At 37.6% G+C, this 26163-nt stretch overlaps 1 protein-coding gene across 8 annotated transcripts in view; it reads right to left on the reverse strand.

Annotated features, from left to right (window-relative positions):
* Positions 1-581: 581 nt before the first annotated feature.
* COL12A1 (collagen type XII alpha 1 chain) overlaps positions 582-26163 on the reverse strand; it is a 165893-nt gene continuing 140311 nt past the window's right edge. For 6 of the 8 annotated variants that reach the window (XM_056565894.1, XM_056565888.1, XM_056565889.1 and 3 more), the window contains 13 exons: positions 23505-23591; positions 21398-21451; positions 17902-17997; positions 17563-17616; positions 17345-17398; positions 12941-12994; positions 12627-12698; positions 10734-10769; positions 9872-9938; positions 9010-9198; positions 8798-8875; positions 3830-4000; positions 582-1571 (listed from right to left, as the gene is read on the reverse strand). In XM_056565894.1, coding sequence (XP_056421869.1) covers positions 1414-1571; positions 3830-4000; positions 8798-8875; positions 9010-9198; positions 9872-9938; positions 10734-10769; positions 12627-12698; positions 12941-12994; positions 17345-17398; positions 17563-17616; positions 17902-17997; positions 21398-21451; positions 23505-23591 — 1170 coding nt within the window. In that variant the 3' untranslated portion in view covers positions 582-1413. Of the gene's footprint in view, positions 2616-3829; positions 4001-8797; positions 8876-9009; positions 9199-9871; positions 9939-10733; positions 10770-12626; positions 12699-12940; positions 12995-17344; positions 17399-17562; positions 17617-17901; positions 17998-21397; positions 21452-23504; positions 23592-26163 lie in introns of all 8 variants that reach the window. The other 2 variants (XR_008891251.1, XM_056565890.1) reach the window with 2 other exon arrangements.

A 26163-nucleotide genomic window follows, 5' to 3' on the forward strand; every position in this document is an offset into this window, starting at 1 on the left:
TAGCTTGTGATGCGAGGCTAATTGCGCAATTTCCATTAACTTTTATGGGAGTTATGTTAACTGTGTACAATAGCCTTATTTTTAGCTTCCCAGCTATGGGCGCATGCAGGCAGGCCAGAGAGGGATAAGAGTCCCTTGATCTCTGTATAGATACAGGTCCCAGAGGTGGGACCCACATCTATCAAACATTTATGGCCATAAATGTCCCAATGGGATTACCCTTTTTAATAATGGCATATATCTGGTTTCTGAGAGTCAGAATAACTAAACCCAAGTTGCCTATATGGTCTGAGCTTTGAAGGGTCATGTGATGTATAAGGTGTCATTTTGCTATCAGACACTGACTGCTGACCAAGAAAAGGGACTAAGGCAACATATTTACTGCTTTGGGGCATTTATACATGGATGAGCTAAAACCATACACTCAGGATTCAAATGATGAAGTAAATAAGTGTAAAACTGCTGCAAGGATAATTACTAGAAATTCTATTTAGTAACAGAGCAGATACAATTGTAATTTGTGGTGTTGTAATTCTTTTTTTTTTTTTGTATTAAATAACACACTAGAAAACAGGTTTCTTTTCAGTAGTTTTATTGAAAAAAACGCCTCTTTTTCTTAGAAATAAATAAAAATATAAGGCAGTGAAATTCACAATTTGCTGTTAAAAATCCTGAAATAGCAAATCTATTTTCATAGTCTTCAAACTGCTTTGAGAACTAAGAAACTAAGAAACTTTGAAAACATTATATTCTGACAATTGTCCATACTAAATATACAGCACAAACATGCAATTTCATCTTCTGCAGGATCAACTGCAAGTTGACATAAATGTAACTGTTAATGTGTCTACAATATAATCCTGAATCTAATGGGCACTTTATATTTAGATATGTAAAAAGTTTTTTTTTTCTGGATGCTTACAGGTAGACAGAGTATAAAAGCATTATATCCCCCGCAATGTATAATTGAGGCTTTGGATGGGGAGGGGTTATGGCAGAACAGATGGTATGATTACTTGGGTGGCAATTTGGCTTTAAAGGCAGGGTACAGGCAACATTGTTCAGACACAAAGCTGCTTGGAAGTTTGTTCCTGGTCTAGGTTTGTACTAGGTAACATTGCAATAAAATTATCATCTTTATTCACACATTAGGACAAGGCAATTGACACTGCAAGCACAACATATTTTACACGCAATATAGGGAGCATCAGACAAAACTTTGCATGTGGTTCATATGATGAGATCTATTTGATTCAGCACTCACAGAAAACGGCATGTGTACATAAGTGTAAGTGCATCTCATGACTGCAGGATCCTGAACTGACTTGTGGAAACATAAAATCTGCTTACTCTGCATGTATCTGCTGTTCACATAAGGAAATGACACACATAGTAAACAAAATACAAAACCATTTATGATTTCACTACATTCTTTCTTAAGGATCTTCTCCACCTCATATGTTCCGCATATTCATGATGTTCGTAGTCCTCATCATCTGGTCTTTCTGGTGGCATTTGGACTACGTAAGGTTGGTCAGGTTCAATGGGTCCACTTTCAGGCTGATAAGGTTCTGGTTGAAAATATTTGTCCGGTTGAACAAGACAATTATCTTATTACATTGATTTAAGGGCATATTAAAAAAATTGGCTTTAGTAGTTTTTAGTAGTTAATTGTCTCTATATAAATCTTAAAAAATGTATGTATATATATATATATATATATATATATATACATTTTTATTTTTTTTACTTATTGATTTATATATTTCTTTACATGAAGTACAATTGTTCAGTACAGACAATTAACCACTTTATAATTGTTAACTTGTTGAAACTAGAATTATGCACCAGTTAGGATCAGTGTACTGTAGATCAGTTCAGGGTTATTCAAAAGAGCAGACATTTTGCTGAAAGATATACTCTGAGCCGTGTCATATCTTTCAGGCTCGGTTTAGCTGTAATAATTTAATGATAATCATTTTTGTAAACTGCCCTAACATGTTGCAATAAATAAAGGAATACTTTACGAATAAAAGCATAAAATGCATTACGATATTTTGCCTGACAAGCAATAACATTGAAGAGTACATAAAGGAAAAGGGGGTCATTGGTTATTCTAGCAGACAGCAAGCAGCAGGCTTTAAAGTATTAGCTTATGGTAAAAAAAAAAAATGTTAACTGATTTTAGTGGATATGATCCCAAACAAATCATTTACAAGCCATAATTAGTTTATTATTTACATACATAATTTCTATTTCCTTATGTTAAGTCTCTATATAAAAAGGGTTACCTCAGATACAGTAGTTAGTATTTATGTTGACCTCTTGTGTAACTGAGGCCCTATGTCTTTCATATATTTGACATGACTTTTTCACTACAGAATGCAAACAGACTTGGTCGCATCACTGTCTTGGATCCCATTGGAATGCTGTTAGTATAAAGAACAGTTTCCCCTTTTTATGATAGTAATATAGGTCATTAGCTATATCCATGGTGAAATTTCCCAAAAGAATCATTTCAGATTAAGTACGTGCGCAAACATCTCAGAAACAGGATTTTCATGAATTCAAACTGTAAGCAGCACTGGAGGCTTAGAAAATGTGTTAACCGGAACCTGAAACAGGTCAAAGATGATGTTAGTATTTAAAAGTATGAGGTGAAACATACATTGTCTTCCTCTTATACATTACTACGGATTGTACAATTCATGACTTTATTATCTTATTTGCAGTTATGTCTTACTTGTTTCTGGCATTTCTCTATTGTTAGGTAATAAAAACTGAAAATATTTAAAATTATTCTTTTTAGAAAATGATAACTACTGTAAGGGTGGTTGTAAGGTACAGACATGTACTATTTAGGAGATAGTGCAAGTAGTTCCTCCCTGTTAACATTTCTGAGTTATTTTGGTCTTTGACCCAGATAATAAATGAGGGAATACAATGAGCGCCATCTTCAGGTCTATTTGGGTCCTTGAACAACAGAGGAACATTGGAGTCTTTATCTATCCTACCCTCAGCTTGACATAGGACCCACAACCCCTCCCCCCCCCCCCCCCAGTAGGCACTGGAATCTTCTTAGGTTTGGCTGATGCTGACTAACTAGTTACAGAAAGCATAGAGTTTGTCAGCCTGTATTCTGTACATCCTTAAAGGAATGTACTTCTGCTTCCTTATTAGGCTACTTACATCCTATAGCAATACCATTCAGGTCTATGGAAAGCTTTGTTGTTAACCTATTTGGTTAGAGTAATGGCTGTCATTAGTAGATGTAATTTGGGGAAAAACTAACTGATCGGTTGGGATCAAGCCAGTGGGACCACCACTAATCCTGAGAATGGAAGTTAGTTATCCCCGAATGAATGGAGTCACAGCTCCAAACTCTTCAAATCATTGCAGAGTTCAGCAATCAGAAGTGTTCAGAAATCCCATGAAGTATGACTCTCTCTCTCTATTAAGGGGGACAACTGCCCTCCATTCTTTAAATCAGCAGGGTACTAGCGGTTGCACCTCACCAATCAGCTAAGATAGTGGATACATTTTGATGTTGGGATAACCCTTTTAAGTGCAGTTACTACTCTGAAAATTGAATTCAAAATTTTTATTTAATATTCTCTTTCCTTATATAGTCTACTAATGTGCATATATTACCCAAAATGCTCCTCTTACAGTTGCAGAGGAATATCATTTTGAAAGGCTTTTTAGGTTACAACAGATATCTATACATTTGTTTTATCCATGTTAGTAAAAAAAATGTACACATTGTTGTTGACGAATTTTAGCTACTACTCTACAATAAGCTGCAGAAATTACATGTTTGTCTGTATACCTGGGTATCCTTGACCGTTGTAAGGAATGCTTGCACATAGTGATGCATCACAGTATCCAGCTGGACCTGTTGGACCTCTAATGCCGTGGTTACCTGGCCGACCAGGAGGTCCTGGTGGCCCTGTGGAGCCTGGAGATCCTGGGGGTCCTGTCCTAGAGTCACCTGGTGGTCCTAATTTTAAAGAAGGAAATAAAAAACTTAGTGAGGTTTTGTTTTCGGCTGTTTTAAAGTGTTTTAAAGCAAAACTAATAAGACATCTGGCAAACAAACTGTCTAGACATATGTGTACAATGTAAAGAAAAAAATGTAAAATTTTACATATGTTTTCAATGAGAGAACCAAAACATAACCAAACAAACATCGCTGGCTATGATTCCTTAGGCTTCATAATGCATGTTCCGCATACAATGCCCATTCTTGTTAAAAGTAATTGGCAAGAAATAACTAATTGAACAATATCAATGAATTGTTTGGTTTGTTTCCCCTAATAAGATATAATAATATCCTCCGGGGAAACTACTACATTTAAAACCACATAGAATTTTAATTAAAATATAGAAGTGTATCAGCTTGGCTGTTCTGTAGCTCATGGGCAGATAATGTAATGCTGTCTTTGGAGCAATCGATATTATGGTAAGCTTAAACCAAGTAAGGATAAAATAATTCAAAGCTTGTACTTGCTATAATGAAAAAATAGTGTTTTAACTAGAGAATAAAATACAGAAACAACCAAAGATTTTTTCCTACTGCCAAGTCTCCAACACACTAAAGCACTACATGTTCAGATTGTATAACTCTTTGTAACAGTATTTAATCCCCAAAAAAACAAGAAGGCCATACAAGAAGCATACAAGCAGCAATGACGTGCAAGCCTCTAAACTCAGCCCTAAATAGTATGCATGTATATAGTATGTTGAGATTAGAAACAGTAGGAAGAGTGTTCAATTACTGTGTTAGCCGCCTCTAAAGTCCCATAACCAACATTCTCCTTAGGCCTCTAAAAGTGATCCTCCATGGCCTCACAAAGAGGGTTAAACCTCTCCTTGTATCTGAACATAACCGCCTTACATTTTCTTCTCTCTTCTTTTGAACTGTCCCCATCCCCCCCCCCCCCAGTCCAGAATCCAGCCCAACCACCCAGAAACCTCAAGCATCTCAACATTGAAACAGTCTCAGCCTCTCCTCTACCACTCTCCCCCATATCTTTTCACTGGTTACCCATTGACCAATGAGTTCAGTTTAAACAGTTTATTATGCCTTACAAGGCTGTCCACAACCTGTCCCCTCCATACATCTCTGCCCTGATCTCTGTTACCTACTGTTGAAGGAGGGCCCTATCCCCCCTTTACTCTGTATTACATTCACTGTACCTGTGTTTGTGTCATGCATTTTAACCCTTATAGGTAAAGCACCCTGAACCCAAGAGCGCTATAAAAAAAAAAAAATTATCATAGTTTTCTGTGACGTGATGCAAACTTTCAAAGCAACTCACTTGCAACAGGGATAAATAAGACATATCATGCTGAATTTTAGTGTAGAAAAACAGGCGTATTTACTTGGAAGATTTATTGAGATCATTTTCAGTTCTCCAGGGAATGCACACTACTTGACATGTAAGAGGGAGGGGATGTCACCCTCTGTATCTTTTATATGGAATAAGCTAAGCAGATACTTATGAAAAAGTGGATTACTTTTATAGCCCCCCAAAATGCAATTAAATTCATATTGTGGAATGTTATACATACCGTACTTATTAAATTACTATTTTATTTTTATTTTATTAAGTCTTAATGTGGTTCACTGGTGAATTTTGTATAACTGAAACTTGAATCCGACATATGAAAAGCTAACCAGGAAAAGTAAGTGTGATATTTGTGTCAAACCACATGATTAAAGGAAGCCATGCACTAGATTTTACCATATATAACACTTGGCAACAGTAAAATCTTTATCCTCATCATCCTTGTGGTACATTTTTCCCCACAGGGAGTGCAAGGATATGAAGTTGCAAAGTTACCCCTGCTGTCCCATAAGTACTCCCACAGGCAAGGAGCTATACTTACCAGGTCGCATCACTCCAGCCGTAGTGATGCCCCTCAGTGTGATTGATGGCTTGCGTCATCGCTCTGCTCCCTAAGCAGACAGAGCAGAGTGGTGACGCAGGCTGTCAATCAAGCCGCGGGGGCGTCACTATGGCTGGAGCTTCAGGACCAAGTAAGTACAGCTCCCAGCCCAGGGGGCTACTTATGGGGCAGCAAGGGCAAAAACGGCCCCAGGGAGGGTGAAGATAAAGATTTTACCAGACATAATGTGTTGCCAAGCGTTATATATGGTAAAATCTAGTGTAGTGCTTGGTTCCCTTTAACACTACTAATTCAGCTATTGTGTTTTTTTGCCATTGTTTTATAATGCCTACACAACAGTTCACTTGGCCCCATACACTGGATATATCAGGATAAAAAGGACTCGTGGTGGGGTTTATAAAATAAGAGAGTTGATATACAGGTGTTTTGGCTGTTACGCTTTGCTACTCAGCCTACACCTCCTCACTGAGCTTGAATAAATGTACCCACTTGGTCTGATTTTTTTTATAGTGAAAGAAGCAAGAAGTGCTTGACCCATTTTCATTCTATGTTTCTTTTTTTTTTACTATAGCAGGGCTAAAACGTTTCACACATATGGGTGAATAGTGTGCTAATTTTGGATCACTGCAACCTTCTGGACTGCTGCCTGCGTTTGTTCTTTGTAGTATTCCATCCTGTAACTTCTTAACAGTATGCTGAGAAATGTGGCTTTAGGGATAACAATAAATGTATTTTCTAAATTCAAGTGTTCCATTTTTACTTTCACAAGGTATTATTAGTTTTGTTGACCTTATCAAGTAGAGTAATACATCCAAGGTTAAGTATTGAAGGATTTCACTTGTAAGAAGATGAACAAAGAATCAGTTAGATAATAAGTAACATTGTAAAGCTGATGTGTTGATCCAGAAGAAGGCAAAAAAAACTAATGACACAGTAGTCAATTTTCCTTCTATAAGGTAAGAAAATTATTCCTGCCTTCTGGTAATAAGAATAAATCCCTGGGTCAACAACCCTTCTCTAGTATCGATAACTATAACTTGTAATTGTATTGCAATTAAGAAAGGCACCCAAGGCCCCTTTTGAACTCTTTTATTAGGTTTATTGTGATAACTTCCTCTGGCAGAGAGTCCCATAGTCTTACTGCTCTTACAGTAAATAATCTAGTTCTCGATTGGTGTAAGCTTCTTTTGAATAGACATACAGAATGCCCCTTGTTGATGGCACAGTCATGAGTATAAATAGATCACAGAGAGAATTCTGCACTGGCCTTTGATATATTCATGCATAGTTTTTAGGTCCTCTCATTCCATGTATTACTTTGGTTGCCCTTCTTTGAACCCTCTCCAGCTCTACTATATCTTTCTTGTACACTGGTGCCCAGTACTGTACACAGTTTTCCCTGTGTGGTCAGACAAGTGATTTGTACAGTGGTAGATTTATTTCCTTGTCATGGGCATCTATGCCCCCTTTGATGCTTCCCATGATTTTATTTGCCTTGGCAGCAGCTGTCTGACACTAGTTGCTACATTTGAATTTACTGTGTACCAAAACTTCTAGGTCCTTTTCAATTCAGTTAGAGCCATTTTTTCAATTTAATATGTTATGGTGACATGCACAGTCTTATATATTCCCAAATGAACTTATAAGAACTTCATTTTCCAATTCTCGAATTCTCAATCGAAATTAAATGAGATTAACCCTGTTCTAGTCTACAACTGAATATAGTTATATATTCTTCTTTTAGGTGTATGTAAACACACACAAACACAATGCATCCATGAAGTTTTTAGACGCTTTGACATTTTAACTTTGACAGTACTAAACATTATTAATAATGTGAATGTGAAAATAGAATTTGAGAATACTTTGCCACTTTATTAAAAAAGAGAAACTAAAATGTCATAGGTATTCAGACCCTTTGCTATGACACTTAACATTTACCTCTGAGGGTCTCCCAATTCTCTTGATCATCTCTGAGATGTCTCTACACCTTGATTCAAGTCCCCTGTGGTAAATAAAAAGGGCATGAAAGCCCACCTGGAGTTTGACAAAAAGCACCAAAACGATTCTCAGACTGTGAGGAACATGTAATCCGATAAAACCAAGACTTAAGTTTTTGGCCCCACTTCTAAGAGTCATGTCTAGAGGAAACCAAGCTCTGATCATCACCTCTCCAATACCATGCCTACAAGAAAGCATAGTGGTGGCAGCTTCCTGCTATGGGGGTGTTTTTCAGCAGCCTTTGACAGGAAGGATGAAGAGAAGCTGAATGGAGCAAAGTACAGAGATATTCTTAATAAAATCCTGATCCAAAATGTCCTGGACCTCAAAGGTGGGTCAAAGGTTTACCTTCCAACAAGAAAATGACCCTTGGCACATATCTATGACAAGACAGGGGTGGTTTAGGGACAACTCTGTGAATGTCCTTGAGTGGTCCAGTCAGAGCGCTGAATTGAACCCAACTGAACATCTCTAGAGAGACCTGAAAAGGGCTGTCCACCAATGCTCCCTACCCAAATTGACAGAGATTGAGAGGATCTGCAGAGAATGGCAGAAAATCTTCAAATCCAGGTGTGCAAACATTATGGCATCATATGCAAGAAGACTGGAGGCTGTAATTGCTGCCAAAGGTGCTTCAACTAAGTTCTGAGTAAAGGGTCTGAATACTTATGTCACTGCAATATTATTTTTTTTCCTTTTCTCTAAATTAGCAAACATTTTCAACATTCTGTTTTCACTTTGGCATTATGGGATATTGAGTGAAGAATGATAGTAAAAAATTTACAAATGCAATAAATATATCAAAATTGTTAAAATGTTGGTTGTCTTTTCACCTGTTATGTCTACTTCAAAAGTAGTGGAGATGCAGTGTACATATACTGACCTGGAGGCCCAGTAACCCCTCTTGGTCCTTGAGATCCAGTTCCAGGGTTGCCTCTTTCTCCCTTTTCTCCCGGTAAACCTTAACAAGGTAAAAAAAACATAAAGATTTACTGTGTTTTCTGCTACAGTGCGCCTTTTGTAAGCTGTCATTTTACTTAATTTAAAGTACAATGTAAATAACAACAACAATTTTTATTTTGCTTATACTCTCACCTCTTTCTCCAGCTGGTCCTTGAAGACCAGGTGGTCCTGGGAATCCATTACTGCCTGCAGGTCCAGGTTCACCTCTCGCTCCAGCACTGCCTGGAGGACCTGGTGGACCTGCAGGTCCTGGTTGATTGCGATTGGAATAATAGTCATTTGGAATCTGGTTCAGCATTTGATTAAATCTGCTCATTTGGCCTAAAATGGAGAAAATTGTAACATTGGATGCAAGCAGTGAGCCTTAACATACAACTTTTCATTGAAGCTTGAAACACTGGGAACTTTTGCTTAAGAACTGGAAATCAGATGTCAGCATTCTTTTTTGTATTTATAAGTATCTAATGTGGGTGTTCTAAGAGCAGTCACTGAATAAAAACTACAATGAAAACTTTTTGAGAAGCATGATACAAAGTAAAGCCTGGGATTTTACTTTGGAAGGCTAGGTGGGCCAAATGCTTATCTATCTTGAGCTTTCATTGAGTCTTTCTGGCACTGAAAGGCTTGTGGTGTTGCGGGAAAGTAATCATTAGTCAATAATCTTGACATTCTACTGTTAACATAAAAAGAAATCCTAATTGCTGTCTTACTATCAAATTCCATAATGTAGTATGTACCTGATGAGTAATGCAGACAGTGGTAATTACTGTATATAACACAGAGATCAGTAAGACAATGTTTTGCCTACTGAATAAAAAAAGTTCTACTTCTCTGATTATAGACAGAATTACCTTTAGATCTCCCTGCTTAACCTATTACACACTAGAAATCCGCAAGATTTTTGTCTGGGACAGATATCTTCAGTGGTTCTAGGGGCTAACAAATTCATGCCTACCCAAGCCATGAGTTCCCCATTGTAAATTGGTTGACTTACTGTTTATCATCTGTTCACAAACTTGTCGTGCAACCGCCCTCATCATATTCTGGGAAGCCATATCTCCCTTAAAGTCAAAAGGCATAAATAAATCATGAATATACTGCACATATGTTAAACCTAGCAATAACATGTATTAAGTAGTATCTACAGAGCAGCAGAAAATGTATGCATGTTAGGGTGATGTAGTGAAATAGGAGGAAACAGCTGCTTGCAGTCATGATGGCCATGCCCACCTTACTCCCATTCAGGCTACACTGTTATCCTAAGGACACCAATTGACAATACTTCTTTTAGGTACTGGGGAACCAAATGGAGGAGACATCCTACACAACAAAACTCCTGCCACCTTTAGGCAACTTACCTTCAGGAAGAATACTTAGGAAGACTTGAAAAAGAGTCACTAAGCACCACCTGCCTTCACCCTAACAAATCTTCAAGCCACTAGCACTACACACAAGCAACAAGCAGCTCTTCTGTATAAGCCCGATCCAAGGTGCCGGCAAAGCACAGGGAATAGTCCAATATAAGAAGTAATGGAGAGAAGAAGCAGCACTCACGGATACTTGCAGGAAGGCTTTAATGCAAAAAGCACATACAGACAGGTATCAAGCAGCTGGAGCGTTCACAGGTAAGAGCGACACAGTGTTTCACCGGGGCTTCATCCGGCTCTAGCCTTCCTGCAAGTATCCGTGAGTGCTGCTTCTTCTCTCCATTACTTCTTACCTGCAGGAAGAATCTCAAGTCTCCCAAATACAAGATGACACATTTCCAGCATGCAAAAATCATCTAAATAAACAAGCACCTATGCTTTTAAGAAGACATACAAAACTAATGAATATTTTTCAATTAATTTACTTACCCTGTCACCTTTGTCTCCTTTCTGTCCTGAAGGACCCTATAAACAAATTACAATGTATTTTACAGTTAAAAATTCAGGGCAAATATTACATTTATAGTGTTGTTCCAGCCAGGCACCATAAAGGGTTTATAAACTAGTGTTATATCAGCTTGGCCAAAACTTTAGTGAAGCAAATAGGGAGTTCTTTTACACTGCTCAGCCTTGAGTAAAAGCAATAAAAATGTGTACTCACCTGTCTGTTTAGCGTATCACTGGCCACAGTGGTGACCCAATTTAGCCACTGATTGTCTTCAAGACCAAGATCAGGAAGAATTGTGCAGTTAGACTGGGCACTGTCATTCCGCAGCAGCAGAGTCCCATGAAATTCAATGGGATTCTGCTATGTTCATATGGCGGAATTTCTGCAGCAGCAACATCTGCTGCAAAAATCCTGATTCTGGTGACTGCAAAACCATTAAACATGTTTAATATTTTTGTGCAGATTCCACTCAGAACTGCATCGCTATTTATGAAATGGTGCATTTCCGTGTGGACATTCCACTGTATGAACATAGCCTAAGAACAGTAGCAGCAGAAGGTCAGGGCAGGTGAGTACACATTCTATATTGTTTTACTCCACTGTGTGCACATTTAATTGTAAAAAAAAAAAAAAAGGCCATATGCAACAATGTAACTATCGGTCACCCAAGCATTGATATTTCCATCTAGATTACATTAAAGGGTTACTCTGGTGGAAACCAATTCTTTTCATATCAACTGGCTCCAGAGAGTCAAACAGATTTGTAAATGACTTATATTAAAAAATCTTAATCCTTCCAGCACTTATCAGCTGTTGTATGCTACAGAGGAAGTTGTGAAGTTCTTTTCAGTTTTACCACAGTGCTGCTGCCACCTCTGTCCTCGTCAGGAACTGTCCAGAGTAGAAGCAAATCCCCATAGCAAATCTATCCTGCTCTGGACAGTTCCTGATATAGACAGAGGTGTCAGCAGAGAGCACTGTGGTCCCCGGAGTTCCCCTTTAAACTCCCAAAAGGTATTGAAAGCTTGCCAACTGGTAAAAATGACATACTTGTGACTCTTCAATGCTACAATTAAGTATTTTTGGGCATTTAGTTTGAAAACTATATATAAAAAAGTTTTTTTTTTTCCTCCTAGTTCATTTTTCCTGATAATAATTTAGTGTTATTCTAAAATAGCCTTTTTGTAAGGTCCAGGACTAGCAATATGACATGGACTGATGATAGAGGTGTTTTTTCTGAGAGTAGTTAATTTATGTATGATTTTATTTTAATTCTGTGTGTCACTGTTACCTATAAAACCAACACCTGATTTTTTTCTGGGTTTTTTGCTGCTTTCTAGTTCAGTTTAGAGTATTGTACAGAAAAGCCAAGAAATCTAAAAGCTCATAACCAGAACATGCCATGTACCCATGCTTTTTATAATGCAGTTAATTCATCCTTATAATAGGACACTATGAAAAAAATTGCCACTGCCTCATGCCAGCATTTAAACCAAAGGAAAATTATCTGTAAGAGACTGGATGTCACTTTTTGTAAATGACATATAATTTAAGGATGGAGGTAGCAATGCAACTCAGGCACATTCTTGTAAATGTGCTGATCTAGCTCTTAACATTTAAACAGTGTAGAAATATATATTTTGGCAAATGATCTTGGTGCTGGTTCAAGTGGAAAATGATTACCTCAAATTCCAACAATCAACTACTACAACTGTTAAAATGATATACTGCAAAGTTTTGCATCCAAAAGTTTTGCTATCCTGTCAACTTAAAGCCACGAGAGGAAAACTTTGGCTTTCTGTAAAGTTGTTTATAAAGTTCCAAGCTAGTCCCCTATATTTGTTCAAAATCAGCTAAAATATTATTTTTCTTACAGGTAAACCATTATCTCCTTGTTTTCCTGGTTTCCCACTTGGACCTGGGGCTCCTTGTGCTCCTGGTGCTCCCTGTAATGTAAAATAGAATATTTAATTAAGATGCCTATTGGAAATATTATCAGATCCTTGCAAACTGAATTTTCATGCTTCTTCCACGTGAACAGCCGACTTGATCAGATTTCTTGCACTAGCAGACGCTTTCCCTCCGCCGTTTAACTCAGCTGCCACAATGGCATTTGAAGCCTTTTAGGAACAGTTAATAATACAGCATTTTGCTTTCTGGTTAAACTGCATAATGTTATATCACTTACCATGGGACCAGGTGGACCTCTGGGTCCGACAGCTCCATCTTTGCCTGTGAAACCCTAAAAAGGAAACACATATTTCCATTAGCTATACATAAAAAAAAAAAAAAAAAAGAATCTATGTATACATTACATTGTGAAATTCTCTTTCACAGAACTTAAGAATGGGCAGCTATAGACGAATGTTGTAAGGAGAAACCAAAAACAAAACTCTGTTAAAGGGCCAAACATTACATCATGTTGCACCACAGACCACTTGCTATGAATGAGCATATAATATAATGCATAATTCCCCTGTACTTGCTGACATGACATAATGTTTAACTTACATAGAACGAACTAGTAGTTACAAAACTAAATCCTTGTTATATATTATTATTTGTTTCTATGAACCAGTGCCCAGAACTGAACAGAATATTCCAGATGAGACTGCACCAATGTTTGTTAAGGCGGTGATATTATGTCTCTGCCTCTTTTAATACTTGAGAATATCCAGCCACTTACATTTAATGGTGTTATCTAGTCTATGGTCTACAGCTACACTTAAATCCATTTTTCTCCCAATGTTACTCTTCCTAGGTATTCAGCTCAAAAGTATTATCAACTTCCCTAGCTGAAAAATATATATATATGAATATATATAAAGAAGGTTCCGCTCTTTTGTCTGGAAACACCGCCATGTCTGTCCTTGTCTTGAATTACAGTTCAGTTCCACCTACATCAACTAGGAAGAGCTGTAATACCAAAAACAAGACATACATGGCAATGTTTGTGGAGAAAAGCAAGCCTTCTTACTGGGTCTACTATTTACTAATTTATTCAGTTTTAGGATTAAGGATTGCATTTATTAACTGTCATCCAGCTACATCCAGGCTTAATTTTAAGTCTAAGAACCCCCAAAAAGCCTTTTATTTTGACAGATAACATGAACATATGTATTAATATCTCCTAATATGTTGTCTAATATACGAGAAATCAATGCTTCTAAATGCATCACCATAGAATAAGATGTATACACATCAAATTATGATAAACCAAAGGAAACATGTTGGCAATGAAAGAATTGTATAGGCTTTCAACCATTATTTCTGCTTGAAGGACAGAAAAAAAGAAGATATACAGGGGTAATAATGTGACTATGCCAGTAAATATACTTTTCTATAGCATTACTCCATCATTTATGTTGCTCATAGACTCTAAACAACTTTGAAAAGGCAGTTATAACCTTTGACTTTACTATTGGCATGCAATTTCTGGTTTAGAAATATGCATATTACATCGAAAGAGGTAGCCAAAAAGTTATCAAAAACCCTTGGTAATGCTCATTGCAGGGAAAACAAAGGTTTTGAAAGGTCAAATACAACCTGTTGGCTTCCCCCAAATCATACGGTGCTACAAGCATACATATAGGGGGAGATTTATAAAACCTGTGCAGAGGAAAAGTTGCCCAGTTGCCCATAGCAACCAATCAGCTCACTTCTTTCATTTTTAACAAGGCCTCTGTAAAATGAAAGAAGTGATCTGATTGGTTGCTATGGGCAACTGGGCAACTTTTTCTTTCTTTGGTTTTGATAAATCTCCCCCATAATGTCTATGGACAGCTTTAATAAATAAACCTGTTAGCTGCCCACACATCAACTTACAGTATAGCTCTGGCAGGCTGAATGAAATACGACAAACAATATACACTCAGCAAATAGAAACCAGGCAGTAAAAAAGCTACACACAACATTCTCTGACACATTATTTTGATCAGTCTTTTATCTGTATTTTCCAGATGACCTTTTAAAATGAAACTCTGATGTTAGTGGATTCAAGAAGAATGATTTTAGTGTAATTTGTGTAATAAACCCATATCATGTGTTTACCTCTCCTCTAGTTTATCATAGCTGCTTCCAGCTTTTTTCTTTGGTGTCAATCCAAACAAAACTTGCTGTGTATATATCCCTAGCCCCTCCTCAAATAAAACAATAAACTGCCTATCACTAGAGAGAAGTATGCATGGTTTTGAAGAATGTAGACGGTAAAATTAAATCTGAAATAATTTGTGATTAATTTGTTCAAAGACTCTGTTTGGCAGAAAAGAGTACTTATAGGTCCCAGTGAGTCACTTATACAGACCTGTAGACACCCACTGTGTCATCATATTGAACCTACATTAAAGAGGTCATTGGGTGAGCAAAAAACATATTAGCTTTCCTCATCCCCTAGCAGCTCACTTTCGGCTTGGTCTGATATCAGAGCACTAACTTTATTCCATGTCCACATGAAGGGGGAAGGAAGCTACAGCCCACAGATAAAACGAAGCCAGAAGTGAGCCACCAAGATATGAGGAAAGATAATACCTTTTCTCTTCTAAATACCCCTTTAACCTCCTTTTGTGGCTTACAAGAAATACATTTGGACAATGGGGGAGATTTATCACAACTTGTGCAGAGGAAAAGACAACCAGTTGCCCATAGCAATCAATCCAATTGCTTCTTTCAATTTTGAAAAAGGCCTCTGAAAAATGAAATAAGTGACCTGATTGGTTGTAATGTAACATTAACAATGTAACAATGTAACATTATATCAGTGGTGGATCCGAGATTGAGACCCCACCCCATACAGTACTCAAGCATGATGGCATGGGAGCTGTCAGCTCCCATTCCACCATTCACTCTCACATGCAGGCAGCGGCTGCAGACACACTCACACACGCTGTGAGCACTTCTTGCTTGCTGCATGTAAGCTGCGGGGACTAGATCCTTGGCAGGCAAGCAAGATGATGTGACGTCATTGTGCCTGCCCAGAGATCCCGTCCCCGCAGCTCACACGCTGCAAATATGAAGAGAGGAAGAGAGCTGCTCTTGGGAACATGGGTTAGGTAAGTAGAATTGGTGTTCTTTTACTATGTTGGGGCACTATGGCATAGAGCGCATTATTAAAACTTAGGGGGCATTATATGTGAGGGGCACAGTACAGGGGGCATATTATGTGAGGGGCATTGGACAAGGGGTATTTTATGTGAGGTGCAGAACAGGGGGCATATTATGTGAGGAGCACAGCACAGGGGGGCATTATATGTAAGAGGCACAGGACAGGGGACATTATATGTAAGAAGAACATGACAGGTGGCATTATATGTGAGGGGCACAGGACAGGGGACATTATATGTAAGAAGAACATGACAGGTGGCATTATATGTGAGGGGTATAGAACAGGGGCAATATATGTGAGGGGAATAGGATGGGGCATTATATGTGAGGTACACAGGGTTATGTGGGGGGGCATTATTATATTTTGACACCATTTTCTACCGCACCAGGGGACACCAACCCTAGCATTGCCACTGCTCATACTCAGTATTGTTTGGGTTCCGAAAGCAATGTCTTATTTTCTGCATAATACTCTGATAGTGCCCCTCCCGAGACTAGACTCTGAATCCGCCACTGCATTATATTCTAAATGCCGTAGTGCACATTAAATAGCTTAACTGCACATAAAATATGGTTCATAATTCCTAATATTTTACTGCCCACTGAACAAGAATAGTCTCTGTCACTCCACAGGAATCCTAAAGCACAGATGTAAAGGAAACAAATGTGTTAAAGTTATCAGTTAACTCAAATAATCCTTCGTATTGTTTGGCAATAACACAATCCCATATTTTCTCCCTTGGACTCTTCTTTGATCCCAAAAGTCTAAAAATACAGATTTTCAGAATGTTGGGCTCGGCGTGCCTTGCAGTTCTGCAGTTTATTTGATTTTTATTGAGTATGATAAACTAAAAAATCAAAACAAGTCATAGTAAAATGTTATTTTAGAAACTTTCTATCTGGACTGTTTAGCACAAAAAGGGGTTATAAAAGACAGTTTGGCTGAGCAAATTTGTTTTCAGCTAGTACATGAAGCTGCTTGCAGGTCATTTGTTTAATATGTAAGGATTGACTTTACTAATCCTGCTGCTCATTAAATGATGCAAAGTGATGTCCTATCATTTCATGTGCAAATATACTAGAACTGCATATTTAGGGAATGCAATAATATGTAAATTGATGAAAAGCTTTGTAATTGATAATTTAGCTTTTAGCACTTTCCTTGCTATACTAGAGTGTTCTTTGATCACATTTTCTCTTTTCTGTTTGCAATTCTTAAAAATTTTGACAGGCTGAACCCTTTATTTAAATAACCTTCATATTTATGAGTAAGGAAAGTTCACGACAGATCTCCAACACAAATAAAGCTGGTTAAAACAACATACAAGTTATCTAAGCCACCATGGAATCCAAAAGATTCATAAAAGTGATTAGAACAATTTTGTTTTGCTTTTTCTTCTATTTAACATTGTGTTTTATTGTAATGAAGTTGGTCAAGGTCATCATTTTACACTCTGTTATAAAAAAATATAACCATGATAACAAAACATACCCTTGGTCCTGGTGGTCCCATAGGTCCAGGTGGTCCAGTTACACCAGGAGATCCCTTAAAACATATAACAAATTCAGTTTCTAATGCAGTGCTAAAATATTAAATAGCAAAACATGAAATATCCCTTAAATGAATGGATTAAAAAACTTGTTGAGAAAAACCTTCCTGAATCTACCATAAATGTGAATTGATAAATAAATATGCAGCCACCAACTTACCATTCTTCCTGGCAAACCAGGGTCACCTTGATCACCCTTCATTCCTTGACGACCCTAAATGAATACAAAGTAGAATATACATAATTTGTTGCAATCTATGTATGATCTTTCATGCTATTTTGTATGGAATCTAAGAATATTTTATACGCTTTAAAAATGAAATAGTGTCATGGGGATTGGAAGTGGAATATTTAGAGATGTTGTATATAATTCAAGTATACTTAGATCTCTATCGACTTATACATGATTATGACTTACCACTTAATATTTTACATGAACACTTCAAAGAATGTGATATATTTTATGGCATTTTCCACAAATTCCATTTTTTCAACTTACAGGTTCTCCAGGAATAGAAAGTCCAGGAGGTCCTTGAGGCCCAGGAATTCCTTGTGGACCAGGTGGACCTTGATCACCTCGCTGCCCTGGGGGGCCCTATAGTCATGATTCACAAAACAGAAATACAATTTAGAAAGTTTAGTCTTAACTTCTTTTATCCCTTCCTAGTGTCTGTTAAATGTTGTGTCTGCTTCTGGCTAGCAAACTAAAAACTCTTTACCAAAAAATCTTAACTTTAATCTTCTACTCCACACACTGGATGTGATGAAATAAAAAATTTATATACAGTTCTGGAATGTTTGAAATCTAGAGGGCTATTCTGTATGATCACTTCACTTAGATTTAGTCCAGTTATTTACAAATTATATTTACATCTTTCATAATGACATCCCAACTGCTGTCACTACAATATGAATACATGGTAATGCCTCTAAGTATTAAGTGGGACGCATTTACTAATTCTTGGTCAGCATGAACCTAAACTAGGCAATCTGAAAACACACAAACACACGCTCACGTTGTATGAAAATTTGGTGCATCTTGCAAGACATGTTAAATACTTCTAATTTTATATCACCTATGGGTTACCTCAGTTTATGTAAATTTTTTGGTACGCATTGTTGCTAGAGATGAGCGAATTTTTGAAAAATTTGATTCGGTCGATTCGTTGTATTTTAAAAAAAATGTATATATATACTAGCTGAGTACCCAGCATTGCCCAGTTTTTCCTTCCTAATCCTTGTTGGGGAGGAAAATAAACAAAGGAGGAAGCTTTTGACTTCATATCCCGTCCTCATATATTGTTGTCATATCCTGACCTCCTATCCTGTCATCATATCCCGACCTCCTACCCCGACCTCCTATCCCGTCCTCCTATCCCGTCCTCCTATCCCTTCCTCCTATCCCGACCTCCTATGCCGACCTCCTATCCCGTCCATCTATCCCGTCCTCCTATCACGACCTCCTATCCCGTCCATCTATCCCGTCCTCCTATCCCGTCTTCCTATCACGACCTCCTATCACGACCTCCTATCCCGTCCTCCTATCCCGCCCTCCTATCCCAATCTCCTATCCCGACCTCCTATCCCGTCCTCCTATCCTGACCTCCTATCCCGGTCCTCCTATCCCGGTCCTCCTATCCCGGTCCTCCTATCCCGGTCCTCCTATCCCGTCCTCCTATCCCGTCCTCCTATCCCGTCCTCCTATGCAGACCTCCTATGTCGACCTCCTATCCCGACCCGTAATATGTGTACCAGTTATTGAAATATCTCCAGCCGTACGGAAGTTATGTGAGAACACACATTTCCCATTGATTTGCATGGGACTTTAAACAATAACCCTGACCCTCACAAATGGGGGTAGTTAAGGGTTAAATTAACTATCCTATATTTTAAGTGGTCATATAAGTAACATGTGACCAAGTATTATCAAAATATCTCCAGCCGTTTGGAAGTTATGCAGTAACATATATTTCCCATTGACTTGTATGGGACTTAAAACATAAACCCCGCCCCTGGCAAATGGGGGTGAGTAAGGGTTAAATCACCTATCCTATGTTTGTTGTTGACATATAAGTAACATGTGTGCCAAATTTCATGTTAATATCTTTAGCCATTTGGACGTGATGCTGGAACATACACACATACATACATACATACATACACACGTTGAGTTTTACATATATATATATATATATATATATATATATATATATATATATATATATGATCTAATGTGAAAGTTTACATCTACATACACCTACAGTATATATTATTACATATTATCCATATGGTAGATATACTCGATATGCTGGGTCCTGCAACAGTATTGAGATATGCTGCCGGACCCACCGACAGTCAGTTTGCAAACAGTGCACAACAGTGCACTCCTCCCTAAGATCAGCTCTGGCTCCATTTACGAAGACTTCGTTCGAAGACTTCGTTCTGGCTCCAGTTACGAAGACTGGTGTGATGAGCTGCTTTGCAAGTAAAAAGTGATATATCAACAAAAAATGCTAAATGAAAGGCATGTGGTTCTAAAATTTTTGAAGGGCCAAACTGTGAGGAAAAACATGGTAACAGCTTTCTGTTTTCAACCACTACTATGTGGATTTTCCATCAAGCAAATCTGCTATTAACTTCTACTATCCACCCCAAATGTTTCTTAAATAAATTACATATTCATCTGCTTGCGTTACTGCAAGTCAGTTTATTGTTTATTAGATGTAGTGGGGACTATTGTTTTATTCCTTACCTAACTTAAAGGGGTACTCCGCCCCTAGACATAAGATGTCAGATCACCACGGTCCCGCTGCTGGGGAGCCCTGGGATCGCCGCTGCGGCACTGCCCTATCATTGCTGCACAGAGCGAGTTCGCTCTGTGCGTAATGATGGGCGATACAGGGGATGGAGCAGTGTGACGTCATGGCTCCGCCCCTCATGACATCACGTCCCGTCCCCTTAATGCAAGTCTATGGCAGGGGTCGTCACGCCCCTCCCATAGACTTGCATTGAGGGGGTAGGCCATGATGTCACGAGGGGCGGAGCTGTGACGTAACGATGCTCCGGCCCCTGTATTGCCCGTCATTACGTGCAGAGAGAACTCGCTCTGTGCAGTAATGAGAGTGCAGTGCCGCAGCGGCGATTCTGGGGGTCCCCAGCAGCGGGAACCAGGTGATCAGACATCTTATCCCCTATCCTTTGGATAGGGGATAAGATGTCTAGGGGCAGAGTACCCCTTTAATGTGCCCATATGCCTTAAAGTTGCTGAAAGTAAATTATTTCAACCAACAGATCATGCAATTTTTTTAGTCAGCCAATGACAGGCTGTTTTTTTCTAAAAAGAAGTTGGCCATGTTCGAAATTTTTGGTCGACCAATGGACAAATAAATCATTTGTGAAGAAAGTATTATTTTTTTTTTTTTTTGTTCACAAACAATCTTTCGGGAAGGAATAGACCCAGAATATTCTCAGAAAGTTCAAAAAATGTTTCCAGAATATTCTCATAAAGATCGTTCATCCATGACCCAATCACATTGATCATGTATGGTCCGTTTTCACTAAAGTGAGTATAGTTGTGCCTTTTAAATGATTGTTCATCAGTGATCATCTGTTTAACAGTTGTTTAACCATCAACCTACTTTTCTTATGTGTTTGACCACCTTAAGGGGTTAGATTATATTTATTCCCCTTCCTCTCCCTTCTCTTTATAGAAAAAAAGCACAAAGTTGACCAACAGTAAGGTGGAAAGAACTCCAGAATGAATGTTAGTGGCATGTTCCAAATCTCTCATGAAAGCCACTTGGTCATGAAACTCTGTCAAAACTGGAGTAAGATATTTTACATTCTTTATGAAATCTAGTATGCTATATTGTTACATAAATCCACCCCATCAAACCTGTCATTAGTAATAAAAATAAGTTTCACTTGAAAAAAAGGATACAATTATACAAGTTTATAATAAACACAGAATAATAACATATTCATCATGTACTTACAGAAGGTCCATCTGCACCCCTGTCACCTCTGGGGCCTTTGCTACCAGGCATACCCTAAAAATTAGGTAAAGGTAAAACACCTTGAGCTCTCTGATGTTTAAGAAATGCATTTCCCTTCTATTAGAACATATTTGGCAATACAAAATCATAAATTCTTCCCATAAGCATATTTACATTTCAATATTTCTTGAAGAAAAAAAACTTATTCAGCAGGTTTAACAAATTCAAAACATCTATTTAAACAACAAAAGAGTAACAAGGAGATACAGAATGCTTAAAATAATTGTCCCAGAACTTGGAGAAAGTTTTCACCTTAAGGACTCCAAACAATCTTCATTTTTGCACTTTAGTTTTTTCCTCCTCATCTTCTAAAAATCATAACACGTTCAATTTTGCACCTACAGACCCATATAAGGGTTTGTTTTTTTGTCACCAATTGTACTTTGTAATGACATTACTTATTTTATAACATACATCTGAAGCGAAACAAAAACATTTATTCGTGGCGTGAAATGAAAAGTTTGCAAATTTTTAGGGCTTCCATTTTTACGAAGTGCACTTTTCGGTAAAAATGACACATTATCTTTATTCTGTAGGTCCATACGGTTACAGGGATACCCAATTTATGTAGGTTTTATTTAATTTACTACTTTAAAAAAATTATAACTACATGCACCAAAATTAGTATGTTTAATATTGTCATTTTCTGACCGCTATAACTTTTTATTTTTTCAGTATATGGAGCTATTTGAGGGCTTATTTTTTGCGCTGTGGTCTGCAGTTTTTATCGGTACCATTTTTGTTTTGATGGGACTTTTTGATCGCTTTTTATTAATATTTTTATGGTATATGAAGTCACCAAAAATTCCCAATTTTGGACTTCGGTATTGTTTTTTACATGTACGCCATTGACTGTGCGGTTTAGCTAACCTTATGTTTTAATAGTTCGGACATTTACGCACACGGTGGTACCACATATGATTATTTTTTTTTACTTTATTTTTTTTTTTACAATATTTTATGTAAAAAATAGGAAAAGGGGGGTGATTTAAATTTTTATTGGGGGGGTGGGCTTATTCACATTTATTCTCTTATTTTTTTTTACCACATTTGGCTTTTTTTTTTAGCCCCTATACCATGCAATCTTTTGATTGCATACACTGTTTAATGCTATGCCATTACATAGCATTGATCAGTGTTACCGGCGCTCTGCTGTTCTAGCCTGCTGCGCAGGAATGGATTAGTAGATCACAGAAGGACTACGAGGAGGCAGGTGAGGACTCTCCCATCGTCCAGTAAGCTGATCGGGACATCACGATTCTGTCGCGATAGTCCTGATCAGCTCAGCTGAGCTGCCGGGATAGTTATACTTTCAGTTTAGACGCCACAATCAAGTTTGATCGCAGCGTTGAAAGGGTTAATGCCGGCATTGGCCGTATCAGCAGTGTCTGGCATTAGCCATGGGTCCTGGCTGCCCGTAGCAACCGGACCCATGAGGTTTAACCCATTCTCCACTCGTGAGAATGGTTTAAACCCCGTTAGCAGGATCAGGGCGTACAGGTACGCCCTGAGTCCTTAAAGGGGTATTCCAGGAAAAAACTTTTTTTTATATATCAACTGGCTCCAGAAAGTTAAGCAGATTTGTAAATTACTTCTATAAAAAAAATCTTAATCCTTTCAGTACTTATGAGCTTCTGAAGTTAAGGTTGTTCTTTTCTGTCTAAATCCTCTCTGATGACACCTGTCTCAGGAAACGCCCAGTTTAGAAGCATATCCCTATAGCAAACCTCTTCTAAACTGTGCATTTCCCGAGACAGGTGTCATCAGAGAGGATTTAGACAGAAAAGAACAAGCTTAACTTCAAAAGCTCATAAGTACTGAAAGGATTAAACATTTTTAATAGAAGTAATTTACAAATCTGTTTAACTTTCTGGAGCCAGTTGATATATATAAAAAAGTTTTTTCCTGGAATACCCCTTTAAGGACTCGGGAATGGGGGTGTACCCGCACGCCCTGCATCCTTAAGGGGTTAAATCAGCAAAGACAAAACAACAATATTTTTCTTCCTTTGAGTGATGAAATAAATACATATTAAAAACATGCTTACAGATGGGCCAGCTGGTCCTGGAGCTCCAACACTGTCCTGTGCACAAGTACAAGCATGTGGTAGTGCTGGGCACTTAGTGTCATCTCTCTGGAAAAGATTGATAAAAAAAAAATACATTAAATAAGTCATAAAATTATGTATATTTCAGTGAACACAAGTAAATAAAAAATCAAACATGATAGTTCCATCAAATGCCAAGTTCTTAACTGAGTCCCTTGAAGAGTGCAACCCTACTTATCAGTTCCGATCAGTCTGTCCTTATCCAGACCTAATACTGTAATCCATAATAATATTTGTAGTAACAACAAATGGGTAACACAGTTATGTATATCTATTAAAATACATATGTTAATACATTACCACTTTTAGAGGTTGATTTTGATAATTTGACATTTTAGTTACATCTTAGTTACACCCTATCCATAGGATAGAACTAGTTGATTGGTAATATTCCAATCCCTGGGATCCCCATCAGTCTGCAAAATAGAGGTCAAATGTCCCCTGACTGAATGGAGAGGCAGTGCCCATGCTCAACTGCTACTCTATTAATTCTCTATGGGGCTTCTGCTATGATGGGAAATCCCATAGGCAGTGAGTGAAGTGGAGGCCAAGTATGTGAGCTTGCACTCTATTCACTTGGAGGACAATTAACCTCCATTCTCATGATATCTCTTTATCTAATTATCTATCTATCTATCTACAGTTGTGGCAGTAAATGTTGGCACCCCTGAAATTTTTCAAGAAAATGAAGTATTTCTCATAGAAAAGGATTAGAGAAACACATGTTTTGCTATACACATGTTTATTCCCTTTGTGTGTATTGGAACTAAACCAAAAAAGGGAGGAAAAAAAGCAAATTGGACATAATTTCACACTAAACTCCAAAAATGGGCTGGACAAAATTATTGGCACCCTTTCAAAGTTGTGGAAAAATAAGATTGTTTCAAGCATGTGATGCTCCTTTAAATTCACTTGGGGCAAGTAACAGGTGTGGGCAATATAAAAAATCACACCTGAAAGCAGATGAAAAGGAGAGAAGTTCACTTAGTCTTTGCATTGTCTGTCTGTGTGTGCCACACTAAGCATAGACAACAAAAAGAGGAGAAGAGAACTGTCTGAGGATTTGTGGAAACATATCAACAATCTCAAGGTTACAAATCCATCTCCAGAGATCTAGATTTTCCTTTGTCCACAGTGCGCAACATTATCAAGAAGTTTACAACCCATGGCACTGTAGCTAATCTAAGGAAGGTCCAGCTCACCTGCTAAGTCTCGTGGACGGATCCTCACTCAGACTCTGCGTGTCCAAATGATAGGAAAAAACTAAATGATCCAGCACTGGAAGAAACTGCAGCTTTATTGTTAGATCCTCTTTAAAAACAGCATGGAACCACTTCAACACTTCATGCGCTCTTTGTCAAAAGATACAATCAATGGTTTTTAACACATAGAAATAGGTGGTTCCACATGTGAAACAAATGCATTAAAATAACACACTGCTTGGTAGGCAAGCAGCCCTATAGATAAAAAAAAGTTAAAACCAGAGAAACATATACAAACAATCAAGTAACCAAATTCCTTTGATATAAAATATATATTATGACTGTCACCAAATAGAATGAACAGCAAACAATACATAAAACATGAGTAGATTTAAGAAGGGAGGAAAACACATTGTGCTGTCCATTGCAATTGTAATGAAAAAATGCATAAGAAAAATGGACAAATAGCGCAATGTTAATTGAACCTATAGAAAAAAATCACAATGTGTATAATACAAACAAATGATACACATGGATGGATCAATTAGACACACTGTGCTGTCCATTGAAAATTTACAGCAGGACAAATAGCACAATGTGAATTGAATCCATAGATGGATGAAATGATGGAATATGCAATATATGTAAACGATGTCCAAAAAGAAAAAAAAAAGGAAGAGAAAAGGGATTCTTCCATGAATTTAATAATGAAAAAGGAGTTCCTTACACAAATTAAGACCATTGGGCATTCTAGAATCTAAAGTACATTGCCAAAAGGCCTCCCAGTCCATTAGTTTACATTGAATATCTCCTCCTCTGATGTTCATATGTACCTTTTTAATGGCATATACTTGAATGGAGTGTATGTCTCTGTTGTGTTCTTGTATGAAATGTAGTGAAGCGCTGAAACGGTTACTTTAGATTCTAGAATGCCCTATGGTCTTAATTTGCGTAAGGAACCCCTTTTTCATTATTAAATTCATGGAAGAATCCCTTTTCTCTTTTTTTTTTTTGGACATCGTTTACATATGTTTCATATACCATCATTTCATCTATGGGTACAATTCATATTTTTCCTGCTGTATATTTTCAATGGACAGCACAGTGTGTCTAATTGAATCCATCCATGTGTATCATTTGTTTGTATTATACACATTGTGATTTTTTCTATGGGTTCAGTTCACATTGCGCTATTTGTCCTGTGTTATTTTTCTTATCATGCATTTTTTCATTACAATTGCAATGGACAGCACAATGTGTTTTCCTCCCTTCTTGAATCTACTCATGTTTTATGTATTGTTTCCTGTTCATTCCGTTTGGTGACAGTCATAATATATATTTTATATCTGAAATCTCAACGGAATTTGGTGACTTGATTGTTTGTATATGTTTCTCTG

This window comes from Hyla sarda, chromosome 3 (assembly GCF_029499605.1).
Source record: "Hyla sarda isolate aHylSar1 chromosome 3, aHylSar1.hap1, whole genome shotgun sequence".
NCBI classification, from domain to species: Eukaryota; Metazoa; Chordata; class Amphibia; order Anura; family Hylidae; genus Hyla; species Hyla sarda.